The 23,783-nt window shown below is 44.6% G+C and overlaps 1 protein-coding gene across 2 annotated transcripts in view; it reads left to right on the forward strand.

Moving 5' to 3' along the window:
• IPO8 (importin 8) overlaps positions 1 to 23,783 on the forward strand; it is a 672,931-nt gene that overhangs the window by 116,680 nt on the left and 532,468 nt on the right. For both annotated transcript variants that reach the window (XM_086952791.1, XM_086952792.1), the window contains 2 exons: positions 6,906 to 7,064; positions 11,943 to 12,099. In XM_086952791.1, the coding sequence (XP_086808917.1) occupies positions 6,906 to 7,064; positions 11,943 to 12,099 (316 nt within the window). The remainder of the gene's footprint in view (positions 1 to 6,905; positions 7,065 to 11,942; positions 12,100 to 23,783) is intronic.

Consider the following 23,783-nt stretch of genomic DNA (forward strand, 5'->3'; position numbering starts at 1 on the left):
CTGAGATTGTGGAAGTTGGTGAAAATAGAGTCCAGGAAGTGTCCGGCCATGTATGTAGGTCCCTTTACTCGTTGGATGAGACCCAAGCTTACAAGGTCTTTAATGAGTTCTCTTGAGTTGGGTTTGCCATGGTCTTGCAGGTGGAAGTTCAGGTCTCAGAGTAAGTTGTAATTGCTAGAAGAGTGGTGCAAAAAAGTCTGTTATGGTGTCGGTGAAGTTGATGCACGGTCCTGGTGGCCTGTAGATGAGAGTGCCACTTAGGTTGAAGTTGGCTGTGACATTCAGTTTGAACGACAGGTGTGCCATGTTGGGGAATGGTGAGATTGTGGATGTGGTGCAGCTCATGGAGTTCTTCTGGAAGATGGCTATTCTGACTCCAGGCTTGTGAAGTCTGTCTTGTCTGGCAATTTTTGTAGCTGGAGGGGTGGGGTTGGGGTGGTTTGATGTTGTAAAGTTCAGAGCTGTTGCATGGTTCTGCCAGGTTTCCATGAGGAAAAGTAGGTCGCAGATCTCTGGTTTGTTTGGTGAATGAGCGGGTGTTGAGGGGCATGCATGCAAGTCTGAAGTTTTGTGTGGGTGTTTGCAGAACAGTGAATGTCAGAGAGTGGGGTGTTGAGCGCTGTCAGTGTGGAGTGTTGGGTGTGTGCATGAAAACTTGAAGGAAACAAAGGTGAATGATTCCACGGTGTTGTGTGATGTGGTGTGGCAGCAGTCTATTGAGAGTGAGAAGGGTCTCTTGGTAGTGGCAGTAGTGGGGAATATCAGGATTCCTGGCGCTGGACGCAGACGGGCTTGCCGGTGACGCAGCCACTGCGCGCTGCCATCCTGTGGCAGCCATGAAGCAGGTCTAAGAGGGGAAATCCAGGGATGTCACTTCCTGTGCAGACGGATGATGGGAAATCCAGTGACGTCACTTCCTGCGCAGATGGCTGATGTAAAAGAAAGTATTAATTGATCTGCAGTTAAAAAAAAAAAGTTAGGATGTTACTAGTTGATCCATTTCTTTTCCACCTAAGGATGGTGTTTCCCTCCCTCTCTCTTTGTGCCCCAGGTCCTCCACCTAAATGCCACTTGTCTGTTTTAAAGAAAAGAGTGCATGTGAGATGTAGCCTGTCCTTTCCTCTGCTTCTTTAGGGAGAAGAGAGGAAGTCTTTTTATATAAGTAGTTCAAGAAGGCTGACTCTGTTCCTAAAATAGGTCACCTTTTGTGATAGGATCTTTGTTCCCTTGGCTCCTCTTTCATACGGATACTCTGTTCTGATGCGACTAAATTGATTCCATCCCCTTGTAGAGCGCCTCTTCCCCATTCACCCTTGCTGGTAGAATGTGCGTTTTTGTCAAAAGGTGTCAGCCCTGTTGCCATTATACTGGTTTCTCTGCCAGAATGTAGGATATACCTTCCTACCCATGGAAGTCCCCTTTTGAGTGGTTGGGCCATCTCCCTAGTCCGCCTGTGAACACTACCACCATGTTGTGCTTTTGTGCATGGTTTACCTAGGTGTCCACCTTTACATGCACTCGTGCACCATTGTTTTATGTCCAAATGCCTTCAATTGTGATTGCAGTGTAAATGCTGATTTTATTGTATGTATACAAATAACTATATGATAATGTACTGCTTTCGTTTTATGTATTTTTATAGCGTGTTTTTAGTTTATATGCATACATTGTCTATCTTAGACCTTGTGGTTTTCTATGTGGATGTTTATAGGTACACACTACATCACAAACCATAAGTCCACTTTCTCACAGTAGCTTATAAAATGGTGCAAATCCAACATCCCCATCTCTCTCAGAAGGAGAAGCTAATTTTCAGTATGCAGGGAGGGGGTTTCTCCACCATCAGGGTCACTGTTTGATAACAAGCTGTTTTCACATACAAAGCCTGGCCTTTCAGGCCTCAGGCAACCTGCATGCATCAAACAAGGATTCCAACAAAGTTATTTTCTCCTCACAATGGTAGACTTTTCAATGCTGGTTTTCATTAGCCAATTCCTACTACGGGGAGCTGGCAGGGAAAGAGTCAACTTTCTGAAGACGCGTCCCTCTGCCCCTATTTATGATGGCGTAACATCTGATCCTGTCTGGTCCATAGAGGTTGCTGGCCCAGAAATGTAACAAGCTTATATATAATTATTTGGGAATAATCCAGAGTTTGGAAGTGGTAAAGGTTTATCTCACTGGTATTGGACCCTGGCAATTCTCGACATGGTTCCCACTTTAGCAGACTTTTTTAAAAAAAATACTACGAATTTGGTATGATGGCCTTGGGCATTTTATTGATTAGTCATGCTAAACTCCTTATGAGTCCTTATGAGTCCATTATTGTGATAATAGGCGACTAAACCTTAGAGACAAATACCGTGGCACGGTGTTGCAACACATGGTTGCAGCGCGCCCGTTACAGAATTCGCTACTCCCCAGACTTACCAATGGACATGCTGAAGTACCTACCACATGGCGGGAGGTAGGCGGTACTGGACGACTGGAGTAAAGCTGGAGCGACTGTAGTAGGTGACCTATTCCGAGACCTACAGATACTCCCTTTTGAGGACTTCAGTAAGGAGGTTGACCTCCCTCGAGGCCACTTCTTGCTGCACAGAGCCCTCACTGCGGTGTTCAAGAAACACTGGATCACTGGGTCCACAGAGCCTAGGTCACTGGACTGCTGTAGATATATGGCCTTGTCGGCAGGTAGAATTAAAACGGTCTCCTGTATTTACAGGGCGTGATATCCAGACACCCATGCATATGCCGTCAAAATCAATCTACTGATTCAAGATTTGAAACTGGATTTATTGTTTCTAACGGAGACATGGCTGTCAGCGAAATCACTATCAGGCCTACTAATAAATCACCCTCCGGGCAGTCCTGGTCAATTTGCAGGATCACTCTTAGAGAACACCATTGCCTTAGCCTCGGTTGCATCCAATTTTATCCTACTGGGGGATTTAAATTTTAATTTAATGACCCATGTGATAAGGGGGCTATGGATCTTAAGCTCGAGTTAAAATCCATGGAGCTGGAGCAAAAAAATAAAGATACCACCCATATTAAAGGGCATCTTCTTGACCCCATATTCACGAATGTTTCACATTTGGTATCAAGACCCCCCTCCCTCTACCTTGGTCTGACCATTTTTTGGTCCCATTTGAGTGGCAAATTAATACTGACCTTCCACAGATACAGGCCCCACACACTTTAGAGAGAGTATGGTCCAAACTCCCTTTGGGAAGCTGAACTCACAGACTGGAGCAGACATTTCCCCTTTCGAATCCTGACTCCTTGGTACATCTCTGAACTTCGAGAATTAAGGAAAATATGCAAGAAAGCCAAACGCACTTGGAGAAAAGATTGGATCTCCCACAATAAATTTGAGTATAGAGCTGCCATGAGGACCTACAAATCATCCGGAAATTGTCTCAAGCCACTTACTACGAGGAGAAAATCAGAACCTCTTCTAGTTCATCTAGAGAGACATTTAAGATTGTTAAAGACCTCCTCAAAGCACCAAGCCCCCGACGGTGCAAGTGGCATCGGAAGCTAGGTGCAATCAATTTGCCGCTTTCTTTGAAAGCAAAATTCAAAACATATTAAAAACTCTGCCGCAGAACGACAAATCCTTTGACCTGGCTCACTCTTTGGCCCCTCCTTCCGGCCCTCGCTTTGACTCGTTTTCCCCGATTTCAAAGGACGACCTCCTAAAAATTCTGCATACCGTAAAGAGTGGCTCTCCCAATGACCCTGCTCCCATGCATATTATGAATCGGGTAGCTGCCACCATTGCCCCAATAATCACAGACCTTCTTAATGCCTCCTTGACTCAGGGAACTGTCCCGCCCAGCTGGAAGCGGGCCATGGTCAAAGCGCTCCTTAAAAAACCAGAGCTCGATCCCGCCGGGTTGGCTAACTTCCGACCAATTTCGTTGCTGCCGGGTATCAGCAAGATGGCGGAAAAAATAGCCAATCAGCAGCTTTCATCTTTCTTAGAAAGTAATAAGCTGCTTCGCAACACCCAGACAGGTTTCCGCCCAGGGCAGGGAACAGAGTCTGCCTTATTAGCAGTCGTGGAGGAGGCAAGGTGCATCTTGGATTCAGGGGGATCAACGATGGTGGTCCTCCTGGATCTAAGCGCAGGTTTCGACACGGTGGACCATAAGATCTTAATCCATCGTCTGAGCAATTTAGGAGTGTCAGGTACAGCGCGGCGATGGCTCACATCTTTTTTGGAGAATCAGACCTTCCAGGTCTGGGAAGGTGCAGAACGCTCCAAATTAACCCCCTTCGAGTGTGGGGTCCCACAGGGCTCATCATTGAGCCCTACCTTATTCAATGCTTATATGGCCCCCCCTGGATGATGTGGTGAATTCATTTGGGATTAAAGTAGTCACCTACGCCGACGACACCCAACTTGTCGTCTCGCTCTCAGAAGAAAAACACTGCGCGTAAAATCTTCACTCTTGTCTCTCAGAAATCCACTCCTGGATGAATGTCTCAGGTCTAAAATTGAATAGAGCTAAAACAGAGCTTATGCTGCTAGGCCACCATATAACATCCTTACCTAATTCCATCTGGCCCGCCTGTCTGGGACCTGCACCCACCCCAAAGAATGAATTAAAAAGCCTGGGGGTATGGTTGGAGCAGGATGTTACATTTAGGACCCAAGCAAAAAAGACAGCGGGCATCTGTATAGGGCTACTTCGCTCTGCTCGTAAGATTCTTCCCCTATTGCCAGAGCACTTGAGGAGACTACTTATTCAGGGACTGAGCCTATCAAGACTGGATTACAGTAATGCCCTTTCCTTGGCGGCCCCCGAATCTAAAATTAATATTCTCCAATGAGTCCAGAACTCGGCAGCGAGACTGCTTACTGGCACTTCCCGCAGATCGTCAGCCAGACCTGCACTCAAAGCCCTCCACCGGTTACCAATTCGTGAAAGGTTCAAATTTAAGTCCTTATGTATTGCTCAGAAGTCCCTGCAGGGGAACGGACCCCCCATTTTAGGGCATCTTCTCCGCCCATACAAGGCCACTAGATCGCTTCGTTCCGATCATGGCAATTTGGCCATTGTTCAGAGAGTAAGGCGGACTCGAACTAGGGGTCGCCGCTTTTCAGTGAACTCAGCAACCCTGTGGAATGCTCTTCCACCCAGGATTCGGATTGAGCCGAGCTATCCGAAGTTCCGAAAGTTCCTCAAAACCTTTCTGTTCCCCCAGGACCCCTAGACGCTGGTACTGTCCTTGGCACTCTTTGTTCTATAGCGCTGGGACGCTCTCGGGCAGCCATGCGCTCTACAAATCCACTTTCATTTCATAGCTTGCTGCTTTAGTGGGTAGAGTATCTGGGAGTACCGATTCTAGAGGAAAAATAGGGATTCATCGAGGAGGGGACCCGTGGGGTATCCAGGAAAGTGCGGTTTAAGCTGATAAACTATTGTATTTTGCATAGGGTGTACCTCACACCTGCACCAATTAGACAATACTTCCAAACAGATGAAGTGGCTTGCCCTAGATGCGGGGACAGTGAGGCACATATACTGCACATGTTCTGGGATTGTCCTGGCCTCAGGACCTTTTGGGAGGAGGTGGTAAACACGGTAGGAACTGTTGTAGATAAAGAAATACCGCACACACTAGTCCACTGCTTACTGTGCTGGATTCCACACACGGCCAAAGCATAAGTTACCGAGAAGTTTCAAGACCATGCATCTATATTAGCCAAGCGAGAAATCGCCAAGAACTGGATGTAACAAATGTAAAATGTGAGTTTAAATGGTCATATGCGTGTCATTTTTATGAATGAGTTATGTGCTTCCTTGCAAGTAACTGTGTATGATGTACTGGTCATAAGGTTGAATCCTGGTAGGACTCACTGTGCCGTCCACCCATTTGTGCTCAATTGAAGGAGCAAACATGTGGCAATAAGTGTGAAACAAGAAAATAAGTGACTTTGTAACTGACATTTGAGGGAACACAGTTTGGACTGGGTTTCAGTACTATTGTTTATTATGCAGACTAAAGCCTGATTTTGAGTTTGGCAGACATATTATGTAGTAAGTACTTTGCTTCCACCATGCCAAGGGTTTTCTGTCTGCCAAATTTAGCGATATCCGTTGGGCTCTTGCATTTCCAGGTACCGCCATGACAGCGGTTCTTGTAAATGCATTGAAAGTTTGACAGATGGCTGTATCAACATAACGGAGCCGTTCATCAAATGTCTCGTCCCCCTCCCCCTCAAATAAAATTCACAAGCAGGATTTTCTTATTGAAAATGAAAAAGCAGTGACCTTTCGCCATGGAAGTTTCTCCCTTGGCATGAAGGGGTAATTTAACAGTTTTCACTGCCCCATACCTATTGGTTTAACTGCCGGTGACAGGCAATGAAAACTTGTCATTTGTCTGCCTGATCAAAATTTGATGGCAGGCTAAATGTCAAAACATCTGATGGCCATTACTCTGTTGGGCCATCAGAAGTGACGGAGACAGAGTAGTCTCCATAATGGACATGCTGAAAGTGTGCCCAACTCTAAATGAAGCAGGCTGTCCTTCAGTTTGGCAGATATGGTACTCTGTCGCTGTTGCCACAGAGTACTCTCTCAGTTGAACTCTTTATCGGGGTCTAAGTGTTTTGTTTCCATACCTGGCATTGTAGGGAAACTGCATGCAGGGTTTGTTTCCAATTAATTGTAGAACGTCTACATGTGAGAAGTATCCTTTCAAGATCCGTCCGGCACCAGTAAGGTAACGTTGCCTGTTCCAGATATAAAAGAATAACAACATAGATCTTGAGTCATTTCATGCCAGCAAAATGCACTTTAAATTCATTTTTCTCATCGGTGACCTTTTTATCGAGTTTGTAGTTATGTTTTTAATCGAATATTTTTTCTGTCCTCCCCTCCCCCCAGGTCTCAGTTGACTATGTGCTTGCGGGCCATTATTAAGCATGACTTTCCTGGTCGCTGGACAGCCGTGGTGGACAAGATTGGTTTTTATCTCCAGTCACAGAACAGTGGCAGCTGGCTTGGCAGTTTGCTCTGTCTATACCAACTTGTAAAGACATATGAGTAAGTTTGGTTTTATTTCCTGTTTAAAAGAAACAAGTTACGATTTCTTTACTTTTCAATATCCCTGAGACTTGAGAAAAAAAAGGAATCGGAGTGAGTCTAAGTGTTCAGTTGGTCCATGTTTACACAGCTTATAAGCTCCTATGTCTAAGTCTTCTTCAGGACATAAGAGAACAGGCAGCGTAGATGAATGCACACGCTCCGGAGCAACTTCCACGAAATCAAGTGGACTGCGAGATTTATTCACGCACCTGGAAGTGTCTCAACCGGACACTAAAATACCAAACAGACTGATTGGAAAGCGTTTGATGTCCCAGTTATATTCACCCACAGAGGAACCAAAGATGGTCCAACACTAAAGGCCACTGAACGGCCCATTAATAAGCGCTCCTGTTCTCTTATGTCCTGAAGAAGACCCCAGCATGAGGCTTCAATCAACCCTTAAACCAGGGGTCGAAACGTAGACCAGATTATACCTACCCTCTAATCATAGGAGAAATTAATGGAGCAATACAGATCCTATGTTAAAGAGCTGATTGGAACTAATGAACTTAATTAGTCTGTAAAGGCCGCACCGATTATCACTGTGATTGTTATATGGTATGTATTTGAGCTTATATAGCGCACAGCTACCCGCAGTGGGTTTCCCGGCGCTTGCTTAGGGAACCCGTCCTGGTATTCCCCTGCGAGATAACCCATTTCTGGGCATTCCCAAGGTGAAAGCCAGGCATCCCGCCGCGAGGGGCCGTTGTGGAGATTAAGCAAGCTATTGCCCAGAGTCGCAGAGTGTGAACCCGTGAGTCGAGTAGGCACCGGAGCGAGAATTATCGAGTCCGTGGAATTATTGAGCCCAAGCCCCGTCGGGAATTGAACCCTGGTCCAGGGCCGATCTCAGCTTCCGGGTCTGCCGCCTCTAACCCCTGAGCCACACTTCTCCACAACAACAACCTTTTTTCCCAGTCCTCACCTTTACCCCATCACACCCATCCCACCTAACTGCCTCTTTTCCTTGTCACTTTGAGCGCGTTGAAATGTCATAATGCAGACAATATGTATGAACCAACATACAAAGTCTATATATGAATTTAATTGAGACTTGTGTCCTTCAGTATGTGTTTGACTCAATGAAGTAATTGAACTTTCCATATGTTGAATTTGTTTTTTACTACCTTTGGTACTTTTTGAATGTACCCAGGCTACTAGATGTTAAAATAAAATGCTTTTGTACTACACGGATGGAATCTTGATAATTCACTAATGCAAATATTTCTACAATACATTTAATGTTATAATTGATCAATAGACCCTGACCATTGTATAAGTATCTATTTAACTGACCCAGGTCCGAGAGTTCTTAGGGTATACCCCGTTATAAACTCACCACTAATACCATTGGTAAACAGGGCTTGCAACCAAAAATATGCTGCTTTGAGGAAGGTGCAATATAGTCGAAATGTTTTTATTCCTCCAAACTTTTCAAACTTCGCATGTCTGCTGCACTGCACAGCACACATTCCAATGTGGGAAACGTTTTAAATCAGTCTAAGCATTGTGTGTTGCACTGCCAGTGCAAAACATATCTCAGAGAACATTTCCACACCTTTGCATGGTGCAAATTAGAGCATGTGTGCACAGCACCTGGGAAGAGAGCTGGAGCACCCTGTGTTTGTGGACATGTTGCTGTCCTGCCCTCTTCCTTTCACCCAATGCAGTACAGCAACTTCGGCTACTACTATGCTTTGTGTGAAATAATAGTGCCCTATAGATATCATCTGCAGGGACTAAAATGGCTGATAGAACCAGAATGCAATATTCCATGCCTGGTATCATGAATGGGTCAAACCACTACTAATATTATTTTACTTTTTCATATATTTTTTTTTTTACTCCGAAAAGCAAAATCTCTCACATATTGTTTGTCTCTCATTGCCTTGCACTGGTAGTTACAGTGTGTCAAGCTTGTATCTCTGGCTATTGTTGCTGTCTGCGTCTGCAGGGCATCCCATCAGCTCATTTGTAGGTTTTGCCTGGCGTCTACTGCGCAGCAGCGTTCGCGCAGACGAAATCTTATGTTAGAACAGTATGTGGCTTTGTCCCACCTCTCTCTCCCATTGGCTAGCTCCATAAATGGAGGCTAGCCATTGGAAGAGAGATCTGTCCATCATTGTCCGAGCCCCCTGGCTGTGCTTGCTTCCCTGCCCCCTCGCTGTGCTTGCTTCCCTGCCCCCTCGCTGTGCTTGCTTCCCTGGCCCCTCGCTGTGCTTGCTCTCCTGAGTGTGTGTGTGGCTCTGTGTGTGTGTGTGTGTGTGTGTGTGTGTAGGTGTGTGTGTGTGTGTGGCTCTGGGTGTGTGGCTCTGTGTGTGTGTGTGTGGCTCTGGGTGGGTGTGTGTGTGTGTGTGGCTCTGGGTGGGTGTGTGTGTGTGGCTCTGGGTGTGTGTGTGTGTGTGGCGCTCTGGGTGTGGGTGTGTGTGTGTGTGGTAGTAATTGCTGTCTGCTGAGCTTGCCGTAGGGTACAATAGGTCTCACATTTGCGAGAGATTAAGCTAATGGCAATGTAAATGACAATGCCATTTATTTATCTGTTTTCAAAACCAACACATAAATACAAATTTTGTCATTTACAATGCCAATAGCTCTAACTTTTCCAAAGACAAAACCATTGCATTGTAAATGCTTGTTTATAGGGGAGTCGAATCTGTAGAATTGGTGATGCAGGTATCTTCTTACAAATAATCAACCATTTTTCCATGGACTGCAGAGGATGGTAGTCAAAAAGATTGGAGGGTCTGAGCGCCACATTCTTCGTCTCTGTCAGCTTGACTCTTTGGAGCCTGTAACCCCACCTGGTTGAACTTGTGTTATTCACACATGCGCTTTGGGACATAAAGTGCGAGCCATATCCAGTTACGGCATCTGCTCGGTCCATTCTCTGAACTTTATAGAGATGGCAAAGATGGACCAAACACGCAAAAGGTGATGAAAGGAATTCCCACAAATAGTCTAAACCACTGGCAGTCTTTTGGTACCATTCCAACTCCTTGTTTTTCTCTCTTTGTGCCACTTTCGACATTGACCCTTCTTATACAAATCAGTACTAATGTTGCTCCTCATGGGAACAGTCCCTCCTGCTCTGCCTTTTGAGAACGTCTCCAGACTGGTTTTGGCCTTCCGTCAGTGAAATATAGGTTGGATCCTATAACAAAGCTATTACCAGTGGTTTAGACAATATGCGAGCATTCCTCTCATCACTTTTTGTATGTATAAAGATGCAGAAAGCAATCTGCGTGTACAGGCCTGGATGCAGTAGTATGGTTCATGAGATCTAGTTTAGTCTTATAACAACATACTTGAAAGTGCTACAAAGGTTTCTTATGGGAAATCCAGGCAAGGCCCATGGAAATGCAAATAGAGTTGTGCAGCAGCCATTTGGTGGGAAGACCATTTACTTCTGAGATTCTAGTGTAAGTGTATAATTCCACTTTTGGCCTAGCCTCCTGAGCCCTGCCAACTATACAACAGACCACGCCAATGGCTGTATCGTTTCCTGCAACAAGTTCTTTCACCTCTAAAGAAGCATAGGAGAGAGCAGGGCACTCTGGCATCAACAACTTTCCCATACCTTGTCTTCCACTCTGGCCACACCAAAACGTCTTTTAGCACTTGAGCTAGCAGGGCTACTACATGCATGCAAGTGATGATTGTCAGAATTCTTTCAGAAATGCTAAGTAAGGGATATTGGTTTGTATGAATGCTACTTTGGATCATTTGAAGGGCGCCAGTGCACCATGGCCCCTAATACACAATAGGAGAATATGCCCCAGTGTCCCTGGTTGGGTAGCAAAAAACAGCCATAACTAGGACACAGTGGACCTCTCAAACCTGTAGCCCTCTGTGCCATTGCACTTGCTGCACTATTTTAAGCTACCAGTACTCCTTAATTGCCCTTCCATATTTTTGGATGGATCCCCTCCCGGACACGTCTTCAGCATGAAGCTCAGGATGCTGATAGACTATTCCTCTACCCAGGTCTGTAGAATTCTCTCCATTTGCCCCATACTCTGTTAAAGTATTTGGGGCACCCTTACCAGTGTAAACCATTTACTCTGCCTCCATATACATGTCCATGCCTGTGTGCCACTGTGTCGTAGACTGAGTGACAGTCCCTCCCCGCAAACGGGCATTATCTCTTTTCTCCACCAAGAACCCCAAATGGCAGAACAGGAGTTGAGCATGCAGAAGCTTTGCATTGCACAGGCTTCCCTGTAGGATACATTGTGGTGTAAAGGGGATTTCTACTTCTAGGGTAGCTTCCCTTTCTGTGTCAATAGCTTCCAAATATCTTTTGATTGGGGGGATGATGGGGGGCAGAAGGGGGGGGGTTTACACGGGGCAATCACATATAATGTGAATGATTGTACCCACACCAGAGCCCAGTGTACATGGGAATTAAGGTTTAGCAGTTGTAATTTAACTTAACGGCACATTTACTTCAGAAAAAAATACTTTAGCTTCTGTTATCTTAATTTTTTGCTGTCAGAATTGCTGGCATTTTGGTCTCTCAGACTTGATAAATCTGTTTCAGGCTGGATTTTCATAAGCCGATGTTTACAGAGTGCACAAACAAAGAAGTCTTAAAGCAGCATTAATATTACTGTTTCTATTTTTATGTAATTAGCCCTTGATGGTTGAAGATGCTTTATACTTATTTTTAAACAATGCTCACTTTTTCTTGCTATCGATGTGCATGATTTTGAAGCTTATCCGTTTCTTTTTTCCTTTCAATTCCAGCATGTTTTATTAATTTTTATACAAGCTTATCTGTTTCTGATTTGCATTTTATTGAGCCAACTGAAGTCCTAAATGTAATATTTCTTGAAGATACAAGAAAGCTGAGGAGCGAGAGCCGCTAATAGCAGCCATGCAGATTTTCTTGCCCCGGCTTCTGCAGCAGATTATCCAGCTTCTTCCTGATGCTTCACCATACTCTGGTTTGCTCCAAAAACAGATCCTAAAAATCTTCTATGCTCTTGTTCAGGTAGGGAATGTGCATTTCTTTCGTGAACAAACTGCATGTAGTGCATGATAGTTTTCTCCATCTTATATACCTGACATTTTTTTATTAAGACTGTGAAATCTTGACAACATTTTACTTGTGTTGATGTCTTTAGAAGATTGCTGACGTTTAGAAGATTAAAGTTAATTGCCACTGCTTTTAGCAAGGTTTTGTAATCTTAGAACTCCAACATTCTTGCTACATGTTTGCAGTTGCAACTGTGATGTTGCCAGGTCTCCATTGTATTATATGGATTAACAGTTTAGATTTACCCACCCCAAATTAACTTTGGACATCAAGTCTTTAGGTGCTAGGAAATGCCTTACCTAATAGTTCACAAAAATGGTCGAGCTTTTCAGCATTGGCTCTTTTGAGAGTATGCATACTTTCAATTATTTGGACAAGGAGCTAACTTGACACTACCAGTTACAGGAAGTGATATCACTGGTGTTCTCATAATCCATCTGCACAGGAAGTGACATCACTAGGTTTCCCGCCCACACCACTCTGAACTCCTCCCCCTCCCAGGACCTACTTAATGACAGCTACAACATGACTGGGCAGTGGGCACACCACTGGCATGCCAAAGGCAAGCCCTTATGTGCCTGGATTGCGCCCAGTGCCAGGAACCCTGGTTCTCCCCACACCACCACCCTGCCACGCTTCTCCATGCTCTCAGCCCCAGCCCCTGCTCACTGTGCTGCTGCCACACTGCACCACAGAACAACGAAGGAGCTTTCTCATGCACCTCCTGGAAGTTCTTTTGCACTGTTCCACACCCCTGACCCACTACTTCAGCATCAACAGCACCCAGTACTCCATGCGCTCACACTCACAGAAACAATCCACCCGCTCATGCAGTGCAAACGCTACCTATATAAAACTCCACACACTCATGCATGCTCCTCAGTTCCAAATCACTCACCAAATACGCCATGGAGATATGAGACTTACTGCGTACCATCTCCAGACATCTCTTCCTCATGGAAACATGGTAATACCCAAACTCTGTACCTGACATTCCTACAGATGTCCCCACCGGCAATAAGGTTGGCAGGCCAGACCTTCAGCACTAGCGTGGAAGTGGCGTCACCATCATATTCAAAGATACTATCAGCTGCACCACCTACACGGAAACAGCACCTGCTACATGGAACCCCTCATGTTTAAGATACTTATCTTCCACAAGAGCCCTTTACTTTCATCAAGAAGACTGCACCGACCCAAACTCTACAGACCTACTAGAAAACCTCAAACATTGGTCTCACAGTATATTACTAGACGCACTCAGACCTATTGGACTCGATTTTCTCCTCAATCAGCAACATCACAGTCGACAAGCCAACAACTATGACCTAGACACACCACTTTCTTGTCAGTTTCAGCATAAGATTGCTGTACCCAAAACAGACCTACCAACACTGGACCCTCCCGCCGCATCTGAAAAAGCTTCACAGAAAAGGAATAGGCTTCCGCCCTCTCCGTGTATCTGCATGCACACAACAGCTGAATTTCCACATGCACCATCATCCTGGTTTCTTGCAAGCACAACCTAATGGCAAGAGTCCAACCACAGGCCAGTTGGTACACAGAGTTACCGAGCTGATGAACGCCACTGCAAGCAACTGGAGCGCCTACAGAGAATAAGTCATGACAGCACAGGTAAAGACCTCTTCATTTCATCACAAAGACGCTGGCACCAGCAGACCAGAAACACCAATCGAACCGCTCTTGAAGTTCGAATTGACGCCGTCTCTAACAGCAGCAAGGAAATCATCGCTGTCATCACAGATTTCACTGTGCCTCCAGCAACATCACTCCCTCACAGGACCTCCACAGGAAGCTCAGAATTCTTCTGTAAAGAAATCACCTGTACATACAGCATCTTTGATCCCCAACCGGATCCTGTCACCATCGCAACTTAACCTCCCATGACGGCTGGAGAACAAACCCTGACCTTGCAGCCTGCCGTCCCCACCTTTGAAATTGCTGCTACCATGAAAATTATCTATACTGGTCCCCATATGACCCCATCACACTTTCAACCATAGGACTCCTACAGATTAGCAAAGCACTAACACTCATCCTCATCCTCAACATCTTCATCGGCTCGGTCACATTCTTGGACACCCAGAAACATGCCACCATCTTGCTCCTGTTCAAGAAACCATCTGCTGACTTACCAACACTTTCCAACTACAGATCCATCTCCCTCCTACCAATCCCAGTGAAGGTCTTAGAGAAACGACTCAACCGACACCTCAGCAAACACCAGCTCCTTGACTCCACGCAGTCCAAATTCAGGCCGAACCACAGATAAACAACTCTCACTGCCTCCACAGATGACACCCGTGCGGCCGACGATATCCAGCAGCCCCCGTTCTCCTGGACCTCTCTGCAGAATTTGACACGGTTTCACACCCCATCCTGATCGGGCACCTTCAAAGGATTGGCATCCAGGGACCTGCTGTCTGCTACATCTGCTCCTTCTTAATGGATAGAACGCAAGCTGTCAGCCTGGCACCTTAGTCCTTGGAAGCCTTCAAACTCATATGTGGAATGCCTCAAGATTCGCCCTCTTCAGCACATACATGAATCCTCTGGCCAACGTTCTCTATGCGCACAAATTCAACATACTCTCCTAGGCCGACAACAGGCAACTCATGCTCTTCCTCTTGGATAAGACCCCCAAAACAAGAACCAAGTTCACAGTTTGCAAACCCGTAGTTGCTAACTGGATGAAAGCTAACTGCATCAAGCTCAACACCGAAAAAACCTTCAGCAAGAACACCTCACTGTGTGACTTTAACTGGTGGCCGGCTGAACTTGAACTTGGACTCACACAGCACACACACCAGGAACCTCAGAATAATCATCAACAGCAAACTGGACATGACTGCACCTTACAGCGCCATCCCTACACCATAGTTCCGCAACCTAAAGGTCCTGAAAAAGAGTTAGAAATGGTTCTCAAGCAACACTAGAAAACTATCACTCATGCCTTAGTCTCCAGCAAGTTGGACAACAGGAACACACTCTAAGTCGAAATCACCAAGCATCTCACTTGAAGACTAAAAGCCTTGCAGAACTCAGCAGCCAGCTTCATCCTCTCACACAGAACTCACATCACACCACACCTCCGGAACTCCCCGGCTCCTGATACACAAAAGCACTAATTTCAAACTCCTCACACACCTATTCAAGACACTACACAACGTAGGCGGCACCTACTTGAACATTTGCATCTCCTTCCACTAACCAGCTCCAATCCTCAGGACTCCTTCGCTCACACATCCCACACACACAGAACCAGATCAGGAGGATGTGCATTCTCTTACATTGCACCTAAAGCATGGAACCCCCTCCCATCACACATCAGAACCTCCTCCTCTCTTCTTGAATTCCGCAAGAATGGGAAGATCTGGCTTTTCAATTAACCAAGCTACCATAGGCAGGGCTAGGCACACACACCTGCTCAGTGCCAGGATACCATCGCAGGTGAAAGTGGGCTTTACAAATAAACATAACATAAGCTGGCAATCCTCTGTGTACATACTTTAACATTGCAGTTCAATTAATAATTATTTCACTATTTTAACAAATACATCTTATTGTTTCTTTAGTCTGTTTTCCAGCCATTGAACCATGTAGGCTTGGTTTCCCCTCCTGGTGGCTGTATTTAGGTTCTGTGGACAAGGTGTGTAAAACAAGTTTAATAGATAATGCTGATGAAATGACTGCAGAAAAACTAGATTTCTTGGAAAACCTCCTCTACTGAAGGTTTCAATGATATGTTTGGGATTCCTGTACATTCTAACACCTTCATGCAGCAATGCTGTGAAACCTTCTACCTATAGGCTAAATTCCTGGGGTGAGTGTCCAGGGTCTCTTTGGATAGTGGTAATGAAACCGTGCATTCAAACTATGAACGACTGTTACAGGTGTTCAAAACGTACAGCGGGCTAGATAACATTGAGATGAAGGACACCCGACTAACTTTGCTACCAAATATGCACACTTGGGCCCATAAAATATTTTCATTACACTTTAATCAGGTAATCTACATTCTATCAGCAATTCAGTTCCTTTCTATTTATTCCCGTGCACCTGACTTACCAATCCTCGTCACAGGTACCTAAGATCATAATGGATCAAGGAGCTAGCTGTGGAATAAGTAGACAACACAATACCATATACAATTGAATAATGTTTGTACCTTTTATAATAACCAGAGACTCAGGAACTTTTGAAAACCTTTATCTAATCATCATCATCATCATATGCCATGAGCCAAAGATTGACACAGATCAAAATATCTATAACTAGAATTAGAAATATCGTATAGCAATGAATGAAGGTAAGAATCATTTAGAAATCGAAAATTAAAGGGAAGGAGAAAATAAGGAACATGCTATTTTAGATCAACAGACTTTCACAACTTCACTAAAGGCGGGTAAAGAAAGGGAACATGCTAATCACAGTAGACTTTCGAAATTCACTAACGGTTCAAAGGAAATGAAACTTATGCAATTTGATTTATTCCGATGTGCTTATTCTCTATCGGGAGGGTAAGATTGGAACAAACTATATATGCAAAACGATTTAGCATTTGACTAAAGGTAGGTAGAAAAGTGGAACATGCTAATAGACAATAATGCATGAAAATCTCAATTAAAAGAAAAGGGAAAAATGGAGCATATGCAATTATGCTTTATTCAAGATGTTTATATTTACCTAGGATAGATTGAAGACTAACCTTGGCCACGGGTCAGTTTGGAAAGACGGGAAAGGACCCTCAAGGACTTAGGTTGCCAGAAGGCGAGCAGGTACAGCTCATGGACAGCCAGGACACGATAACCCCAGAATTTGGATCAGGACTGGGTTCCTCAAAGGTTATGACCAACAACGCCTGCGCTACTCCCTCTCTGCAAGGAATCTGCCAATAACCCCGATTGGTTTCTCGAATCTCCCAGCAAAATGCTTCGCCAGCACTTAAGGTTTCCCAAAACCCCGAGTGGGTCTGTGGAAATTCGGACAGAGTGCTCCGCAGCTCTCTGTATCAGTCACCTATAGAGTGAGTTGGGTCAGTGACAGGTCAGCTATTCGGACAATTTCTCTAGCTAAACCTAGGCTAGTTATACTGTTTTTCGGGTCAGTGTACCACCCCCAATGTTGTAAGTGAAAGGATCCCCAAGTTCTGATTGGACAAAGGAGGAGGTTAAGTCATCACACCCACTAAAGTTTAGACTTTCTCAGGCTTAATATTCAGTTTTCGTACCTACCCCTTAAATTCTAGTTTCCCATGGCATATGTTTTACAGAGAACAATAGAGTATACAGCAGTTTATTACAAATGTAACAATTTCAGGTACACTTCAGCTTCGTCCTGCTGGGTTACAGGTAGATTCCCAGGAGCATCTTGGGCGAGACTGCTAGCTGGCTGGGTTCCACTGCTCCATGACTGGTACCATATGGGCTTCCAAGATGAGGTCGTAAGCACCTCCCAGGCCCAAGGAATACGATACATGAAAAGTAAGCGAAAACAATTTAGAAACACAGAATAAAAGATTACACTGTATACCATGAAATGGCTATACTATATCCCTTACTTTATAATAATCTTTGGCATTGGGGTAAGTGCAGAACAAACAGCTTTGCAAAAGCGGCAATGCAAGCTCAGAGCAAGTGAGAACACAAAGCAGCCATTTTAAGTGCATTGCTCATGAGCAACAAATTCCCACCAGAACTGCGAGTACGTCACATCACATGGGTATGACGGACGCATGCGCAGACCAAATTACCGCAAAGCAGTGGCCATTTTAGAGGCAAGCGTATTACCTTTTAGTAAACACATAGGCAAGCGTCTCTGGGACACCCCGTGTAGTGTAAAATGTGCAATATTAGTAAGACAAACAGGTTGATTACATAGTTAGAGTTATTCGAGGTTCATGAATACAAGCAAGTCGATAAATGTGCGAAACCTTGCTCCATCAATAATAGATGAACATTATGACAGAACAGCAAAGGAAAGGAGCCTACATAATTAGGGGCATCTTAAGGATTTGTGGGGCCAATGGCAAGATCTATTTTGCATCACCCCCTCCACCCATACCCTGCCCCCCCCCCGTTTGCAGTAACTTTGAAAGTATTACCTCTTTTAGGCTCATTCAAGCCATTATGATTTCAAATGATATTGAATTATATGTAAACCCTCAGAAGCGCGGGGACTGAAAGACAGTCCGCACAGAACTAGCCAAATAGAAATAAATAAAGCTCAAAAAGCATTGATAAAGACATTTTATTTTGAGTTCGATTTTTTACTTGCAACAACAACTTTATACATGGAATTAAGAGTCCTAACCTACTTGTTACTTATAAAGTAAGAAAACACACTAAGGGTGACTTGTTATAAGTTTAGTGAAATAGTGCATAGTATTAGACATATGCACATAGCGCTTGAAATTTTAACTTTAATTTCTGTATATTTGGAATCACAAATATAATCCCCTTTAACTTATGGCGTTGTTGCTGCAACGGATAAAATCAAAGCTGTGTCCTGAGAAGTTCACCATTCCATTGATAAACACCTAATAACTTTCTCCTAATTTCTCCTCCCATACCTTGCCCCTCTTCTCCTCTTTATATGTGTGCACTTCTCTGGCTAGAAGGTTACATGTGACCCTGCTGAGTAAGGGAAATGAAGTTAGGAAGAATGCTAGACATGTACAGCGACATAAAGAGATCAATATAGTGAGAGAAGTGAAGTAGAGATAGAAGAAAGTAAAGCTAAAGATGATCTAGAGTGATATATGAGGTAAGGAGAGAAGTAAAGTAAATAAAGAAAGGCGAGGCAGCCAGAAGGAAAGATAAGGAGAGGTAGAGAGATGTTGCTAGAGAAAGAGAGGCAGAGAAATCGGTAAGGTTTTAGAGGGAGGTAGAGAGAGATAGGGAGAAGGAGAAGAAAATGTAGAAAGAGGTAGAGGAGTGAGGTAGAGAGATAATGTAGCAGAAGGTAAATTAGAGAAAGGTAAAGGAAGCGAGAGGTAGGCGTAGACAGACGAGGAGGAACAGTAACTAAAGATACAAGAAAAAAGAAATTGAGAGGAGGTTTAGAAAAACGGGCAGGTAAAAAGTAGTGAGGAATAGAGAAAGCGTAGAGAGAGGTGAATGATAGAAGGAGAAATATGGCAAAGAGCAAAAAGGAAGTTAAGAGACAAGAGAAAGAAAGGTGTGGCTTATAAAGTGGTGGAGAGTTTTGAGATATTAAAAAAAAAGGATGTAATCGTGAGGTTTAGAGTAAGAGGTTGAGAGCGATAGTTATAGTGGGGATGAGTTGAAATGTAAGTAAATTCTTTATTGCTTGGTTAGTTAAAACCATTACAATGTATAACATTCTACGGCGTTTAAAACAACTTTTAAGAAATAGGGAAGGAATAGTAGGTAGCAAAAGGGAAGGGGAGGAGAATTTTAAAAAACGAGGATAAAACTATGTTACAAAAAGGCTGCCACTGGTTTCAGTGGGCTTTGCTAGAGCACGAAGTTGTCATTCAAACAGTGTTCTTAGCTCTCGACGAAGGTCGGTTCGATAGCTGTGGGCCTCGTTTTTTTTCACAAAGCTGTCCAGAAATTTTACTGATCGGCAGATCAGTTGTGGGTCCGCTGAACATAGAATCTGGACAATCGCAGATCGACAGGTGCGGACTCCTTGCTCGTTGAGTTTGTCTTTCAGCCAGTGCCTTCGATCTTGAAACATTGCAGGACAGATACAGACTATGTGCATAATGTCTTGTTTACCTGCGCCACAAAGATCGCATCCCGTTGTTTCTTGTGGTCTCCATTTAGGTTGATCTAGTTTTGTGGGCAGAATGCCCATCCGTAAAAGGAGAAATTTACGTTTAAGTGTCAGTGAGAATGCGGTGTCTAGGTAAACTGCTGGAGCGAGTCTTGTGTACGATTTAATAGTCATCCAAGCGTGGGTTCGGGTGCTAAAAGTTATTTTGTCAGTAAGAAACGAATGTTTCTTAGCGATCCTTTTAATCACCTGGTTAAACGAAGGAACTGGCAGTTTTGTTTCCCACAAGGTTCCCAGCTCGGTTGCTTCTAGTGAAAGTTTTAGATACTTTGAGTAGTCAGAGTTCGGACTAGTCTGGATTGCTTCCCAGAGTGCGCCGTACATTATGTTCTCCTTATTCATCCAGACATTGTACCAGAATTTGATGGCTTCATATTTTTTCAGCAAAACCTGAGATTGTAGTCCGAACTCAAGTCTAACTTGAGCTGGAGAAGAACTACTTGGTAACACAAAAACCCGTTTGAAGACTTTAGTTTGTATTTTGTCCAGGAGGGTGGCACTTTTTCCGTGGTGCAAGATGCTGCCGTATGCTATTGTGGGCAGTAATTTTGCTTTCATTGCGATTAGTAGAGGGGATACGAGAGAACCCTTTAGCTCGGTTGCCAGTCTGGCAAAGGCGTGCAATAGAGTTGCCCCCTTATTTTCTACGGCTTTAAAATGCTCTTGGAAGTTTAGGCGCTTATCTAGGTATACCCCCAAGTATTTATAGCTGTTCACGGCTTCCAGATGATCATTATTTATTTGGAAGATTGGCTGATTTTTGCGACGTCGTGTTATGAGCAATGTCTTTGTTTTCCTGATGTTTATTTTTAGCAGGTTCCTTTTTGTATAACTGGACAGGTCGTGTAGCAGGCGTTGAAGGCCAATTCTTGTCTGGCTCAACAGTACCACGTCGTCCGCGTATGATAGGTGCGTTAGACGAAGGGTACCTAGCCTGGGAGGATGTGCGTTGACCTTGTCTAAGGATTCTGTCAGGTCACTCATAAACAAGTTAAATAAATGTGGAGCCAAGACGCAGCCTTGCTTTAGTCCATCATCGGTATAGATCCTCCTGGTCAAGTGGCGCCCGTTGTCGATTTTTACCTGCATCCACGTTCCGGTATGTAGGTTGATAATGGGCAAAAGAATTGAGTCTGGTAGGCCCTGATGCTTTAGTTTGCCCAAAGCGTTTGCCTATTGACGCGGTCAAAGGCCGCCTTAAAGTCCACGAAGCACGTGTAAAGCTCCTGGGAATTCTGTAGACTTTTTTCAGCGATCAGGCATAGGGCCATGGCGTTCGTCATTGTGCCCATGCCATGGCGAAATCCAGTCTGGTTCGGAGGTATTTTACTGTTCATTTCAGACCATTCGATCAGATCAGCTAGTATCGAAGACGCATAGTATTTTGATACTGCGTCGAGGAGGGCGATCTGGCGATAGTTGTTGGGATCCTTACGATCTCCTCCTTTATAGATAGGAGTTATGATCGCCCCCCTCCAGCTCTCGGGGATGCCGCCTGTGTTGGTTACCGATCAAAACAGTAAGTTAAGTTTGTTAGCCCAGTACTGTGGATCCTCCTTATAGAGGGCTTGCGGAACGCCGTTTGGACCTGGGGCGCTATCTTGTCGACTTTTCCTGATTATTTTTGCAATGCTTTGTACGTCAACTTGCCCGAGGCATAATGTAGTTGTTCTGGAAGCCTTTGCGCAGTTCCCTTGGTGAACTCGGGAGATGTCTTCCTGCTCATAATTTTCTGTTGTATCCGTGTACAGGGCTGTGGCTGTGCTCAAGTTGTTGATTGAGAATGTTTCCGTTATGTGTTTGGACCATTCAGACTCGGTTAGGCAGGCCATGCTTGTAGGTTGGGCTGTCCGATTTACGGAATTAATTTGTAGCCAGAAGGCCCGCGAGTCCGCTCTCTTTATATTATGCAGCAGTTTGGACCAGAACTCATTTTGGAGTTTTTGTTTTTCGATCCATAATAATTTCTTATATTGGGTCCTGGCCTTGCGCACTGCTGCCCAGACACTGGCGTGTTGGGTTTGGCCACGTGCTTGGTGCGTTAATTTATTCAGATGCCTTTTCAATTGTAGTACTGATCTATTAAGTACGATGTTAGATTTAAGAGGTAATCTTGTTTTATTGGTTAAGTTTGCCCTTGGAAGTTGCTTCAAGTAGTTGTTCCAGGCGTCTGGACTCAGGGCGTTCTCTGTCAGGAACTCTTCTAGTAAGTTTTTAGCGTCATTTGCTATCCGAGGGAGAGATTCACTTGTCCTCTTGAGCCGCTTCAGGTTGATTGTTACATTACCTGGTAGCATAGGAGCAGGTGGGAGTTTAGGTATGTCCGTCCTGATCTCAAAGTATTGTTTAGAGTGGTCGCTGTCCAGGGAGCAGATGATGTGAAAGTCTTGTATTCGGATAAGCAGGGGTAATGTGACAAATGTGTAATCCAGTACAGAGCAGGAGTTATGGTCTATGTAGCTCATGGAAGGGGGGTTGTCTTGGTTAGTTCTTCCGTTATATGCTCTTAGGCCAAGATTTTCAAGGTCCCTCATGAGGTGTTTGCCTTCCTTGTCGGTCTTCCTTACCTGAGGGATCACCTGTGGCGGAACATTCCAGAGTTCATTTGCGGCGCTGATATTGGCCTCATCCTCCGGTTCTTGCAGAAGGTTTGAGTTGAAGTCACCCGTAAGAATTATCTCCCAGTCTGGGTGTTCCAAACGCGTATTTGAGATCACAGAAATAATACGTTGGAACAGTACTTTTTTGAGAGATTTTTTTGGGTGTGCGTAAATGTTTATTAGGATCAGCGTTCTGGTAGTGACCATTGTTGTGCTCTCTAGTTTTAAGATTTGCATATCCATGGTGGAGTCAGAAAGTTGAGTTGTTCTCATTTTTAGGGCTGTTGATATGTAGACAGAAAGACCCCCTCGGGCTCGCCCAAAACGCTGTAAGCGAGTCGCACTTACGTGATAGCATAGACGGCCTTGGATGTCAATTGGATCAATTTGCCACGTTTCCTGTAACGCTATTATTGCGTATGGGTCCCAGGTGGCGGCTTTGCCGTTTTTGTTCACAATGTCTTTTGCGCCTGCGATATTCCAGGAGAGGATTTTTATTACGTGGCTTTCAGTATTAACGGATTTGTCGGGGGTTCAATTTGGAAGTGACATTTGCGGCTGTAGGTGCTCATAGGCTGAGATTTCAGCTCCTCTAGCTCCTTGAAGGACCGAGCATGCTGGTTGGTTCCTCAGTACTAAATTTGCACTCTTGGTGTGCCTTCTTAGGAGCGGGGATGGATATGCTGGCTTGACCATTTCCTTCAAAAGAATTCCCCATTCCTTAAATTTGGCAGTTTCTGAGAGGATGTGGGTCGCTATTCCCATCTCCCTCCAAGTCGTGACTGTGCACTCTTTCTTTAACTCGTCATCCGTGGTTATGAACTCAACAGACAGGAGGTCAGCTGAAGTAAGATAGCCAAGGCTGGGGATAGCTGAAGTAAGGCGAAGTATGTTACTGCGATTTAGGTAGTCTTGCAGGCCTTGTTGCTCATATTCAGGAATGAAAAGAAGTTTCCCCACGTTGGGGGCATCCTCCTTGTCCATCGGTGGATTGTCACAAATTCTGACGATTTTGCGCTGGATCATTCGATTATGGCTTCCAGAATCTTTCACATTAACGATATAGCTGTTCCCAAGAGAGAGTTGAACGCCATTCGGGGGTTGCTTATGTAGGAAGCATAGTCATTTTCCTTCGTTTTCTGGGTTTATCGCGTGCCTTGTTGCTGGTACGCGGTCGTTTACGTTAGCTAGATTCACTGTATGGCGACTTTCCCC

Source organism: Lissotriton vulgaris, chromosome 1_2 (genome assembly GCF_964263255.1).
Source record: "Lissotriton vulgaris chromosome 1_2, aLisVul1.2, whole genome shotgun sequence".
Taxonomy (NCBI): Eukaryota; Metazoa; Chordata; class Amphibia; order Caudata; family Salamandridae; genus Lissotriton; species Lissotriton vulgaris.